This window comes from Nycticebus coucang, chromosome 4 (assembly GCF_027406575.1).
Source record: "Nycticebus coucang isolate mNycCou1 chromosome 4, mNycCou1.pri, whole genome shotgun sequence".
NCBI lineage: Eukaryota > Metazoa > Chordata > Mammalia > Primates > Lorisidae > Nycticebus > Nycticebus coucang.
The window spans coordinates 126293511-126308107 of record NC_069783.1 but is presented as its reverse complement, the minus strand read 5'-3'; the positions used below and the strand labels follow the sequence as shown (position 1 = coordinate 126308107).

The window sequence follows — 14597 nt, the reverse complement described above, 5'->3', positions numbered from 1 at the left end:
AAGGAACCAAATTCCTACCCTCTTGGAGTTTATTATATTCAATTTGGGATGAGACAGCAGAAAATTCAATGAGCTGATGGATCCGTGGTGCTAAGGCATTATGGAGGGTGCTATTTACATACAGGGATCAGGCAGAGTGCTGAGAAGTGCAGGCACTGGAGGTGAGGAAAGGATGAGTGACTCTCTTAAGAGACAGCAGAGGACGGATTTTGTTCTAGAAAACTCACTCTGATAGCAAAAAAGGCCCAGGTGGTTGAGTGTAAAGAAGCCAGTTACAAGGCCATTCAGACACTGGTCTGGTCTCTCTACAAGGGGAGACTGGCCAGATATCCAGAGGAATATCTACCTTGCTGTCCTGTGTGGCATTCTGAGCCACTGCTTCTGGAAAACATTGGCCAGGGAGATAACTCATTTGTCATTTGGGGAAATGTAGTTGAGGATGGCAATAAGCAGCCCAGGAGTGAGTGAACTGTAAGGTGTTTTTCTACTTCTAAACTCAAATAGCATCCTGGCACGGAAGTGAACCTGCAACTCCCTGAGTGTATGGGGCAACTTCCCAGTTCTCAGACCTCATCACTGGGTTTTGTTGCTGAAATCCTGACGGTTGATTCTCAGCCCTCGGGGCACTGTTAGCCTGAACATCTGTCCTTGCTGGACCACTTGGTCATTTGCTCCACCTTAGACTCCCACTGTAAAACCGGGCACGCACCTAGCAAATGCCAAAATGAATGACTCTGTCCAGTGGAGGAGAGATTAGAAATGAGAAGCTAGAAGGTGCGTCCAGAGGCACCCAGCAGAGATGGGGCTGGACAATCTGGCAACCAGCACCCTCAGCACCTTGGTGCCCCCAGCACCCCGTGTGGGACCCCCTCACACTATAACCAGATGAGCTCCCTGCTCTTCTCCCTCTTGCAACCCAAAGCTTTCTCTACATCCACAACTGCCCATAGGGCTTTGTCTGAATCACTCCTCCCAGGGCTGCCCCAAGCCCACACCATAGTCAGTCATTTCCCAGCGTTCTCTCACTCTTTGAGATCCATGTGAGAAAGCTGCCATTTAAAAAACAAAACTAAGCACCCAGTGGGCAATGCCCAAGATGAAGCATGCATGGATTCCTTCTGGTCCACTTGCTTTTCAACTACCTTTCTACCTTCAGAGTTGAGTACTGAAATGGATTAACTTCCTCTTCTGTCTTTTATGGGACTGGAGTTGCTTTCTGGGCCCTTCACCATGAAGTCAGTGAGCTGGACTCCTCACCCAACACCCCACCCCCATTCACTAAACTCAGGCTCCTAAAACATGTTTTCTTACTCCATTTTGTTCACCTGTAGTAATTACAACTACACTGAAATTGAGGGATCCTATCCAACTCTCTAAATCAGGGGTCCTCAAACTACGGCCCACGGGCCACATGAGGCAGTGTGATTGTATTTGTTCCCGTTTTGTTTTTGTTTTTTACCTCAAAATAAGATATGTGCAGTGTACATAGGAATTTGTTCGTAGTTGTGTTTTTTAAACTATAGTCTGGCCCTCCAACGGTCTGAGGGACAGTGAACTGGCCCCCTGTTTAAAAAGTTTGAGGACCCCTGAGACCTGCTTCCACGTTTCAACCAATCCAGCCAATTTAGCAGCTACCTTATCCTTTAGCTTAACATTTTACATGTCCTGCCAGGGATGTGATATCATCCCCCATTTCAAATAGAGGCAGCGGCTGGGACTGAGGTTAAGTACATCAAAATATACATGCCCCTTGACACATTGGTGGAAAATATAGGTGTTTCCCAATTCCTATGACCTTCATTCTTTGCCATATCAAAAGTCTTACATAATTTAATTTTTATAGAGCCAGTTGATAGTTTCCTTTGTGATTTATTCCATTGTTTATGGATTTTATTGTTTTTCCTTTGTCTGAAGTTTGGATTAAAGAGAACCTATCTTCTTCTAAAAAGGGAAAAAGGTTTTATTTTTACTTAACTATAGACTCAAGAATGAATGTCTATTGGTGTCCCTGCCCCCACAGCACCTTCTATTTCATGCTTCTCCACTGATTTATGTTTGTTCTATCACTAATGTACTGATTTTAATAACGCCTTTCTAACAAAAAAGGAATTTATAGAAAACTCAAAAATTCAGAAAAATTGAGTAGAAATTATCTACTTTTCTAATTCTTGAATGTATATCTTCCACTAGTTCCATGGGACAAAATTCCCAGAGATGAAAACCTTGGGTCAAAAGGTAAGAATTGCGCCACCCAGGCTAGAATGTCATCAATAGCTGACTGCAACCTCAAACTCCTGGGGCAAGAGATCCTTCTGCCTTGGTCTGCCGAATACTTGGGACTAGAGCCATGCATCACTGTCCAGCTCATTTTTGTTTTTTATAGGGGTGGGGTCTTACTATGTTGCTCAGACTGGTCTCAAACTCTTAGCCTCAAATAATGCTTTCACTTCAGCCTCCCAAAGCGGTAGGATTACAGAGATGAGCCACTGTGCCTGGCCCATTTAAGACTTCTGACACACCTGTCAGACTGCCCTCTGGAAAGGCTGACCACTTTGCACATCGTCCCTCCTACACCTGGCATTGTACAAAAAGGAGCAAAAGCCACTGGCCAGGCTGGACAGCAAGTATTGCACCAAATAGGAAAGGGCACCTTTGGTAATGATCCCATCCACAACCTAATACTTTAATGTGCCAGAAGAAAGAGAAGGGGCCACTTTGAGTTAACAGATTCTTAAGAGCCAACAAAAAGTTTTTCTGGACACAGAACACTAAGTATAACAAGGGAAGTAACCTTTAAAAAAATTAGAAGTTCTCCCTAGACAAATTCTCCCAGTCTGGCCAGCTGTGTGGGGCCAACACTTGATTTTCAGGTCTTCTGGCACAGAATCAGTGGCCCAAGTCAGAAAACAAGTCAGTGTAAACAGACCACCACGTGTCCCCCTGATGACTGCGGGCTCCTCCAGTCTATAGAGAGTATCTGCCAACTTCTGCTTCCTGTGGCGTCGATGACTGACCAGGGACCTGGCTGCTGCTATTCTCATGGACTATGGCAACTTTAAGATAAGGTATTTGAGGAAGGAAAGCTTCATGCTGATTACTCATTGTTTTTATAAACATTTAGAAAAGGTAAACAGTGGGAAATGCTTTGCTACAATCACTAAAATGTCACAAAAAAAATCAGCATCCAAAAGGGGAGCTGAAAAGGGGCTGTGCAATTCAATTGACTATGAACATCTTCTGCTGGAATAAAAATCATAGCCAGGCCAAGAGAATTTTACTTGTACAGAAGAAAAAGTGCTTCCGAAAGCTGTGTCTGGAATTCAGCTCCATGGTAACGAGGGTGGCCATACAGAGAGGGCTGCTTGTGTGGCCAGAAACAGGTATTCCTCTTTAAACTATACGGAATTATCATCCATTTTTCAAGGTAAAAAAGGGACTCAAGAGAGATTAGGAACCCAGATCTGGGTCACAATACAAGCAAAGGCTTAGAGATCTAAATATCTAGGTCTGTCAGAATCAGGAACTTGCCCCTACTTGACCCCATGTCATCATCCCCTTTGCTTGAGCAGAGCCCCCCACCCCCCATTCCCCATACTTACTCTCAAGGAGGAAAAAGTCATCTGCTCAGTGAGGGGGAGAGATGTGGGCTCCCTCAGAGACAGTGGGGTGTGAAATAAACACAGACACCATTTTGTAATCAATGACTTTTATCTTTAAAAATGGAAGCAAGTATTTTGACAGAATACTTTGGACGCTCTATAAGAGCCGATCTAGGAGTAATTCACTGTCCTCCTCTGGGATGTCACGGCTTTAAAAAAAAAAAAAAAAAAAGACAAAACAGGAGAAATAATCCACAATGCTTCAGGCGCCTAGGAGCCTGGCTGGGCATCCACTCATCAGGTAAGTCCTAAGCTATAACCTAAGATCAGAGTGACTCTTCCTCACCCTTCTGCTTCTCCCTGAACCATACACCCCACAGTGTTTCACACCACCACCAACAACAATTTTGTTTACTTAATTGATTTGATATCAGAACCTTAAAACATTTCCGAATCTTAGAAACACAAGTCCTCAGAAGATCATGTTGATAGAGGAACAAATACAGGCTTGAATATAAGTCATCGTAATTATTTTCTTTACATCTCATTATCCACTTCAATATTAAAAACACACACGTACATACACACACATACAGACAAACAAAACCACATCTAACATTCAGATGCCCTGAAATTGTGGAAACAGCGATCTCAGTATTGGTTGGTTAAGAACATGGTACCTTTTCTACCCAGACGTTATCCCTCGTCCAGCTATGCCTTCTAACCACTGTCGCCACACTCTGCCTCCAATCTGATTCCCTGTTTACTGAGGTTCCCAACCAGTCACAACAGCACTGAGCAGGCACACAAGAGCTCCCTCTGTGGTCCCAGTGGCACTATGCATTTCACTTTCAATCACAGCCTCTCGGCCCTTCCAAAGCAGAGGCTCCTTAAATCTTGTTTCTCAAGCATGCAATATGATAGACTGGAAATGGGGAGAGGTTCTAATGTAGGAATGAGCAGGTGACCAGAACTCTGTCTCTGAACCTTCCCCTGGGTCCAGGGAGCCTCTGGGCTTTAACGCAGCCTTGGTGAAAGCTGGAGAGGCAGAGCAGATTAGTTTGGATGGAGGGTGCAAAGGGACATGTTTGTACACATTAAAGCTATAGCAGAGGTCTGTGCTCCTGTTTTTGCTTCATTTTAGAGCATTCCTCAGTCTCAATATTCAGTAGCACCTTCTGGCCTCATCTTAGCTGAACATGATTAGGGATGAAAGGCAGGAAAGAGAGAAGGAATGGCTGGGGGAGCCCTGAGAGAGGTCGCAGCACATGTGAGGAAGGGGGGCAGAGCAGGAGCTTTGTGGATGGGAGGACAGCCATCTCCTCCTCCAGCACAGGGCACTCAGGAAGACAGAGGATCACCCCGGGCAAATGCTCCCCTCCAAGTTCCCTTGTTTTTAGCCTTCACCATTGTATTCAAGAGCGAGGCAAGCTGCAGAAATGGGCAAGAAGATACTCTCAACAATACATGTATCTTCTCATCCTGGGCACCCTTGTCAAGTATTGACCAAAACCTGAAACATGATGCTTAAAGTGATGAATGCAATAGACCCTACGTGTGTAACAAAACTGCAGAAACACATACTATTTTGGGTTAGATTATAATCATCAGAAGCACAGGATAACCAAGAAGCAAAATTTCATTCTGGTACAACTACCCCATTTCTAAAAAAGAGAAAGGAAAGAAAGGAAGAGATGCAATGTGAGCTTTTTGATCAGAAGACTCAGTGAAATGAGAGGGGCAGTAACATGAGTCCGGGTGATTTTTTCAAGTCTTCCTTTTGTACAGTCATAGATGACTGGCTTTGTGCTGCAAAGGAGCCAGCACCATGTGGCTACTACGCTGATTGCTCTCAGATGAATATTTATACAAAATAATATCTTATCTTCATTTAGTTTATAAACATACACAGTGCTGTCCCTTTCAAATTAAGAAGAAAAACCACATAGAAATACTGCAAAGTAGCAAAATACAAAGAAAAAAAGCTACTTTTGTTTTTGGCAACATTAAAAAAGAAAGAAATATAAAAAGCAATGTGGCATTGGTCCCTACTTGTAAAAAAAAAAAAATAAGGTATTTGGGCATGACACTGAATCAGAATCGGTTTGTTTTCTAAAATTCAGAATGTCTGGGATTTTAAAAGTAGCACTTTTGTCTTTTAAAAGTTCAACAAGTCACATAACACTTAAAACGTCAAAAAAGCTTTCTGATAAAAAGCTCAGCTTTTAAGCCATGTTTTGTTTCTGCAAATTTGGGAGAGGAATTGAGTTCTTACTGGAATGTGGCCTATGGCTGGTTGACAAATCTGAAATGGAACGTCTCCAAACGGCAGTGCCTCCCCTTCCGCCCACCTAGGACCACACCAACAACCAGCTACCAAGCACAAGTTCTTGCTCCCATTTTTTATAGGGGTGGGGGTGGGACCTTCAAGCTGCTATCTTCGCCATCTGCTGTTCTAATTTGGAAATACGCTCATCTTGATTGCAGATTGTGTCTTTTATAGATTTGATCTCTTTTAAAATCTCATCCAACTTGGCTTCATTTTGCTAAGAAAACAAACAAAACCTGTGTCAGTGACTGAAGAGCAGTAAACAGTTCAACACAGTTCAGAATTTTTAAACATAAAATGCAATTTTCTATTTTGCAAATGGGAAGCCATGGTTACCAAGTTGAAAAGGTGAGTTAAAACCCGGGGCATCTATGCCTGATAAGAATGCAACTAAAGCTGGTCAATCCACCTGAAACCCCGGAGCAAGACAACAGTGTTCTGCAGCGCTATTTCTTGTCCCCATGCTCTCAGGTAACAATTACACTGTAGGACAGATCCCTTCAAGGCTCCATCAACAGTAACCTCTGCTTGACCAGGGTTAGGCGTGACTCTTCCAGAGGCCACCAAGCTCCTGCAATTTGTTAGGGTGGCTCCTCCCGGGAGGGAAACCCACCACCCCCTTGCCCTGTCGCCACACTCCTCTTCTCCCGAGGACCTACTCTCCCAGTAGCAAAAGGACCCAGCAGTGACCATAGCAGTACTGCAATGCAGGCTCCATTATCATCATCCTACCCAAATGGCTCTTGCCAAAATCATCTGTGTGGGTAACCCCACATACTGCCAGATCCTCCTGGCCACTGGCCACTCGGCAGCACCTGAACACTCTCTGCATTCCTTCCTTCTGGGGACCTTGTCTTCCTGGAACCTCTGACCCCACACTTCCATGTTTTATTTAACAAAAATCAGAGATGGGTTTAACCAGTTGGGGGAAAGACAGGAAAAAAACCAAAAGCCTCCTGTCTACACTCAGAGATGGCAGTGGAATAACATCTACTCCAGTCATTATAAAAAACAGAGCTAAAGGAGCAAGTGTAACCATAAATGCACCAATGTCACATGCCCCAGGACTTTCTTACATGTAGCACAGGTTACCGTGCACTGAAAACCCACCCATGTGCCCAAACTGGGGAGTCCTCACCAATGCTGTGCACCACAGAGGGCTTTCCACAGGAGAAGGCCCCGGCCAGCCAAGCGCATGCCTCAAATGCCTCATCCTTACCACACTGGCGGCATCTGCGGTCTTCTTAGAGATGCTGATCAGGTCGCACTTCTTGTTTGCTGATGGCTTGCTATCCAGAATGTTCTTTTTGACCACCTTGAGATCCCTGTTCTTGCCTGGAATGTACCCGTGCTTTAAGGAGATAAGGATTGGATCTGCATTCTTCCCCTCAAACCACTCTTCTGCCTCTAGTGCAGCTTCTGGCCCCGCTGTGTCCGGATACAGGTCATCTTGGAAAAGGTCAGACTATAAGAGACATTGGGGGAAACCCTTAGGGTAAGGAAGAAAGGTCTGGGATTTTTTTTTTTTTTTTTTGTAGAGACAGAGTCTCACTTTATGGCCCTCGGTAGAGTGCCGTGGCCTCACACAGCTCACAGCAACCTCCAACTCCTGGGCTTAAGCGATTCTCTTGCCTCAGCCTCCCGAGTAGCTGGGACTACAGGCGCCCGCCACAACACCCGGCTATTTTTTGGTTGCAGTTTGGCCGGGGCCGGGTTTGAACCCGCCACCCTCGGTATATGGGGCCGGCACCCCACCGACTGAGCCACAGGCGCCGCCCAGGTCTGGGATTTTTTATCAGTTTTTTTTTTAATTTTTATCTTTTTATTATTTTTATTTTTTTAGAGACAGAGTCTCACTTTATTGCCCTTGATTGAGTACCGTGGTGTCACAGCTCACAGCAACCTCCAACCCCTGGGCTTAGGCGATTCTCTTGCCTCAGCCTCCCAAGTAGCTGGGACTACAGGCGCCTGCCACAGCGCCCAGCTATTTTGTTGTTGTTGTTGTTGTTGTTGTTGTTGCAGTTTGGCTGAGTCTGGGTTCGAACCTGTCACCCTCGTTATATGGGGCCGGCACCCTACTCACTGAGCCACAGGCGCTGCCCATAATTTTTGTCTTTTAAAAGCATGGATTATCCAGAAAACTGGGTACTCACCTTCCTGGGAACAGTCATGATAATAGGTTCACACTTTCTCTCATGAAGTTTGAAGAATCTTGAAAGGGGAAATAAAGGCAAAGTCACATTAAGTGAAATAGGAGGCTGAGTAACAGGATTAATAACTACTTCTCTACAATGCTGTATGGGATGTGAAGGGAACTTCTGTCCATCACCTCATCTGATCCACCTTGTGAACTCAGTGTTCCTACATGACAGATGAGACGATGGGAGCCAAGAACACCTATGCTAGGGAAAGGCAGACCATAGACAAGAACTACCAAGAGAGGTATGTGTATTATGACAGTCAAATCTCCATCATCTGGGGGCAGATGAACTGATCATGATTCACTGTGGAAACATTACCCTGTCAACAGACAAAAGAGTATCCCCAACCCAGGACCAGGTCTTAGCCAGCTTGAGGGAGTTGAACACTTGTAAGTATAAATATGATTTTTTTAAAAGGAAACAATCCTAAGAATTAACATTCTGGCATCCAAGCAAAACATATCATGCGTAATAGTTAAGGAAAATGTGTACAGGGAAGCAAAACTCAATGGAATTTAAGTAGGTGGGAGGGGGCAGTAAGAGATGGGAAAATTCACACCTAATGGGTACATTGCACATTTTCTGGATGAAGATCATGCTTACAATTTTGACTAAAAACATACAAAAACAAACTATGTAACCAAAAACATGTGTACCCATATAAAAGTTTTTAAAAAAAGTGTATTTATCCAAAATGAGGAATGAATGGGGAGCAAATGCCTTCTGATTGGCAAAGGCAAACAAAAAAAGGATAACATTTTTGTTTGTACCCTACAAGGGGATTAAACAAACCAGAACAACTACTTCTATGATGACCCTGATAAGATCAAGGTGCAATTTGGCAGTCAAGACAGGGAATAATTAAAAACTCTCTCTAAACCTCCTACCAAGAGAGGTGGCCTCAGAAAGCATTTTGGTCAGATCTCCAAATTAAACGGCTAGTGTGCAAGGTAGGAAATGAGCATAGGTATATATGCTGCTGGGGAAGCATCCTCTGAATTTTAAGAATCAGAGGATATACTGCCATCTCAGATATCCAAAGTTAGTGAAACTTGTTTATCCTGGAAACCTGTAGCCTTTGGTACTTGAAACTAGTCAACATGATCTGGGTGTGAATCTACTCAAGATAGCCTGAAAGACACATTGCTGCTGTGGGTCGGAGAACACATCTGACCAGGGCTCAGGTCAGTAAAGGTATTTGCAAAACCACAGTCCTCTTCGGAAGAATGATGTGCCAAATAGGCCTATTCACTATTTCAGCCTAGTAAGAGTCCCAAATAAACCAAAAACATTTTTAAAGACATTTAATGAAAACTCTGCAGTCAGTGCAATGGTGACTGACTGGCAAGTGACTTCCAGTTCTGCTACTTCAGCCCCTGAAGGGGTGACAACTTCACCAAGCCTCAAGTTCCTCGGGTAAAAAATGGGGATAAAAGTCACACCTACCAGGCTCAGTGCCTGTAGCTCAATGGTTAGGGTGCTGGTCACATACACCGAGGCAGGTGGGTTCAAACCCAACCCGGGCCTGCTAAACAACAATGACAACTGCAACCAAAAAATAGCCGGGCGTTGTGGCGGGCACCTGTAGTCCCAGCTACATGGGAGGCTGAGACAAGGAATCACTTAAGCCCCGGAGCTGGAGGTTGCTGTGAGCTGTGACGTCATGGAACTCTACCGAGGGTGACATAGTGAAACTCTGTCTCAAACAAAAAAAAAAAAAAATCACACCTACTTCACAGGATTGTGACAAACAGTAACAAAGGTAAGCCATGGAACATACTTAGCACAGTGCCTGATATAAAATAAATCTTCTAAAAACACTTAATAGAGTTCCTGAACAATAGTGCTTATAGTTTTTTAAACTTTTGGATGCCAGGCTTGGCGCCTGTGGCTCAAGCAGCTAAGGCGCCAGCCACATATACCTGAGTTGGCGGGTTCGAATCCAGCCCAAGCCCACCAAACAACAATGGCTGCAACCAAAAAATAGCTGGGCTTTGTGGCAGGCGCCTGTAATCCCAGCTACTTGGGAGGCAGAGGCAACAGAATCACTTGAGCCCAGGAGTTGGAGGTTGCTGTGAGCTGTGATGCCACGGCACTCTACCCACTGTGACAGCTTGAAGCTCTGTCTCAAAAAAAAAGAAAAACAACCTTTGGATGCCAGTAAAATACTGGATGTAATCTTAAATTCAGATTCAGTCTATTATGAACCATGTTTTGGTTTGTTTGGCTTAAACCACAACTTTAAATAATCTATGACAGCTTTCCTTTGTTATATCAGCTATTTTTTTAAAAATCCATAGAGGTAATTATAAAAATTCTTTTACTTTTATCTTGAAAGATATAAAGATCCATTCTTTAATTATGTGACCAGAACAGTAACTTCTTAGTCCACATAAGCACAATGTTATATGCAGGTGTGGCAGGACCTCATCTCTGATAACGTGGTGCTAGCTATTCTACCATCTGAAATAGCCAGTGGTCACTGAGTCTCATGGGATATCTTCCATTGACCAATAAGAGAAGAAAGTCTGAGCCTCAGGAAGCCCACAAGCATTATGAAATACATATTTTTTTTTAAAAATCAAGCATAGTACAGAAACGCAGAAATTATAGATAACACTGCTGAGTTTCCTAAGTCAAAGTAACCTAATGCCCCTTTGTAGGCTTCTCTAGTTTAGAACCAGTGAGGCCCATAGTCCAGTTTGGAACCTGGTCCTTCCCCTGCTAGAGCAGGAAAACCCACCGACTTGTTCCATCTTAGAGCAAGGCTCTCCCTGCCTGCCCCCAGGGAACACTGTCCATAGCCTCCACTGGAAGATAAAAGAGAAAAGTTTCACCATTTCACTAAGCTGTGCTACCTAAATTACACACCAGTGGTACAGGCAGGAAAGAAAGACTTGGGTAATACAGAATTACTTGTGGCTATCTTGCTCTGGTCCTACATGGATGGCATAAACAACTGGAATGATTAATACCAAATCTTTACCTGGCAATCTCACATTTATTAACATCAAGTCCCCTCTTGGGCATATAACCCATCCCTCTCTGAGGCTCCTTGCTGCTGAATGTGTTGAGGTAGTGGACATATGGGGATTCATCTGTGATCTCAAAATAGCGGATACTGCTGTCACCCTGTAAGAAAGCAGAGATAAGTTTGTCTCTGACATTAACTGAAACACTTGAGTGTCTTTCTCCTCCTATAAACCCAGCATTAGCTGAGACCCCACTTCAGTAGCTGACCTCTTCTTCCTCATAGAGAGGCTTGCATAAAGCACACAGCAGTTTCTTTTCCTCACACAGTAAGCCCTCACTTATCAAATGCCAGCATGGCTTTTAATGGTCTCCTTTGCCTCCTACTGAAGGCTTTAGTTTTACTCCCCTAAGCTGAGACACAAGGCCAGAGTTAGGAGAAAAATGTTAATGCCTCTGCCAAACAAGTGCATTGCCATTCAACTTCAAAAAACAAACAAACAAATAAACAATCACTGCTTCGAGTGCAGTTACTAACTCAAGTATTCATTCACTGGCACAGTGCAGCACTGGTCACAGATTCAAAGGCACTACTAACACCAGGCACTCGGATGACAGTAAAAAGTGAGATTTTTCTAATTCAGAGACTCAGTTTCAGTGAGATTTCACTTACTTCAGAAAGCAGTGCCATCTCACTGCAATGTGCAAAATTCTGATTAACATGCTTAGAATGGTTCTCACGATTTCCATTTGTCTCAGTGACTTAAGATATCTAATGCAATGGAAAAGAAGCTAAATACATACTAGACATTTTCTGCACACCCAAAATAATTTTCCATCTAGCGTTAACAATATCTGGTTAACTGCTCATTTTATTTGTTTTGATGCAGTCAATGGCAACAATAATTAATGTGCGGGTACTTAACAGCTGTTAACATTTGCAGTCAAAGGACTTTCAAGGAAACAGACAAAATCTCAGTTTCTAAGGAAATGACCTGTAAAAATGTAAAGCAGTTCTGCAGCATGCTCAATCAACTATGAAAAGTAAAATATCAACAGCTTTCCCTGGCAAAGGACTAGCTCACGGGTTTGGGGTATATAACCACAGCTCCATTTTTTATCAATTCATTTATTTCAACAACATAAAGTTCTAAGCAAAATTGAACCTACAAAAGAATAAAAAATGTTGAAGTCACCACTTACATAATGAAATAACAAAGTTACCAAAAGTCTAGTTCAGCTGAGAGCAAAAGGCAGGAGGAGTTTGGTGCGGAGTCTACTTGTAACAGCTGTCCCCCCTCCGTACCCTCCCCCCCAGGAGACTTTAGACAGGCGCAGGCCTTTAAGCCCAGAGCCCTAACGAGAACCCTCTGGAGAGTCTTTGAGGCCCTCAAAAGCTCACATTCACAAAGCACCATTCTCTTTACAAGTCCATGAAATGTAGTATAAGTACAAATGTGCACATTAGGGTTATGTGACACCTTTCAGCAAGAGATGTGGTCACCTGGTCACTCAGCCCATCCCTGATATCAGTTCAGATAAATCTAAAATCTCTAATCAGGCAACACAGTTAGGTGAAGACAAAACACCAGCGTGTCCTCTTTTCCTCACTGGACTGCTCTGAGGGCAGCACTAGCCCCAGCACACCAGCCAGATCCCTACTTTGGTCAAAAGCACTGAACACGGCTCATTATCACTACACAACTGGCAAGATGCAAACAATCCAGTATTCATTCAGCACTGGTCACAGATTCGAAGGCACTACTAACACCAGGCACTCGGATGACAGTAAAAAGTGAGATTTTTACTGTCTAATCTAATCCAGTCTGAAGACCTAAAACATACCAAAATTATCTCTCCTTAGCTTAAAATACACACACACACAAATTAGAAAAATTTTAAAGATACGATACAGTGCCCGTCTCTTAAATCTTGGAAGGATAAACTTTTTCTCTTATAGGATTAAATTTACTATCAAACACCAAAATTACTACTTACCTTTCCACATAAGTAAATGATACTGGTGTCGGGGTCATAGAAAGGCAGCAATACTCCATTGCTAGTGTCCATTTCATGTAGAGCTATGGGTTCCTGCATATTTTTCTGGAAAAAATAAGATGTGTATACATTTTTAAGATGAATTTTCATAACTTTATTGTACATTCTTCTGCCCCTAATTAAGTGAGCCATCTTCCTAGAATAATGAAAGTTTGAACAATGCACAAGTAATATTTATACATGTAAATACCAACAGGGTGCAACCCACTGAAAATCATGTTCCTTTGACAATGTAATTAATGCATCCATCAGTGGGATTCCTGATGACAATGAGGGGCCCTTCTTCTTTATGACTTTTTTCTTTTTTAAAAGTATATATTTTATTATAAAATAAATAGAAGAACATAAAAATCATCCCATATTCCACAATTCCACGGTTCAGTGAGTGGCAGAGACTATTATCATTGAGGTCTATTTCCTTCCAACACATGTACATACACAGATTAGTACTTTTCCCCCCACTCATACTAATGAAGTCATTTTCCCAAGTATGGCTTTTTTGATTTAGAGATTTGATCATATTCTTTATGAATATAAAGTAAATTTATAACTAAGTTTAGAACTTATTTCCCAAATCTAAAATGCTAGATTCTTCATACCTTCTTTTTTTTAAATATAGTTAACACAGACTCCCCAGAAGCATCAAGAAATATGCTTTTGAAATATCTATACCATTAAGTCTTGAGTGAGGATAAGAACTTCAGAGCCACATCCAGTTTAAGACAAACGAGATTTTAGAAATCTACTCTGAGAATCCTATGATCTATTTACCAACCAGAAAACTCACTCAGATCAGAGAGAAAGCTCTAGAGAAAGCAAGCAGAGAGGCTGGGAAGGGGCCTACCGGATTCCAGAGTGCCAGCTGCCGCTCACTCATGCGGCTGAAACCAGTGGTGAAGACGTTGCCGTCAGCCAGGAAGATGGCCCTCATGGGCCTGGCCCCTTCATGTGCTTTCTCCTTCTCCTGGGATAGAACAAACAAAAAGGCACCTCACACACATCCAAACTGCAGGAGGGGAAGGTGAGTGGGAAGACTATAGCCCCAAACCCAACTTCACACCGCACGTCCTCCAGGCTCATCTGGGAGCCGTTGGCATGCTTCATCCCTTCTCCCCAGGTGAGGAAACCAAGAGACACTACCTAAGTGACCTGGTCAAGGGCCCCCAGCTAGTTGGCAAGAGCACCAGGATTCAACTCAAACGCATCACTCCTTCTACCACATCCTGCTGCCAACCCAAGTCTACGCACTACAAAAATGAAACATGTGACAGGCCTCTGCCAAATGTTTGTTTCTCAAGAGGGTAATAAACTGAAGCCTGGATATACCCCACATCACAGGACAACAGAAGTCTGGTCCAGATAACTCCTTCGTTAACCTCATTTGTTTAATGAGAGGGCATGAGTAGTAACCGTTCGGACGTTCTGGGTGGAGAGAGCACT

At 43.3% G+C, this 14597-nt stretch overlaps 1 protein-coding gene across 3 annotated transcripts in view; it reads right to left on the bottom strand.

Annotated features, from left to right (window-relative positions):
- CORO1C (coronin 1C) overlaps positions 1-14597 on the bottom strand; it is a 148960-nt gene that overhangs the window by 46091 nt on the left and 88272 nt on the right. For 2 of the 3 annotated variants that reach the window (XM_053588996.1, XM_053588995.1), the window contains exons 6-11: positions 14002-14121; positions 13098-13202; positions 11116-11261; positions 8082-8139; positions 7148-7393; positions 3690-6145 (exon numbers count right to left, since the gene is read on the bottom strand). In XM_053588996.1, the coding sequence (XP_053444971.1) occupies positions 6026-6145; positions 7148-7393; positions 8082-8139; positions 11116-11261; positions 13098-13202; positions 14002-14121 (795 nt within the window). In that variant the 3' untranslated portion in view covers positions 3690-6025. Of the gene's footprint in view, positions 1-3689; positions 6146-7147; positions 7394-8081; positions 8140-11115; positions 11262-13097; positions 13203-14001; positions 14122-14597 lie in introns of those variants that run through there. The other variant, XM_053588997.1, reaches the window with a different exon arrangement.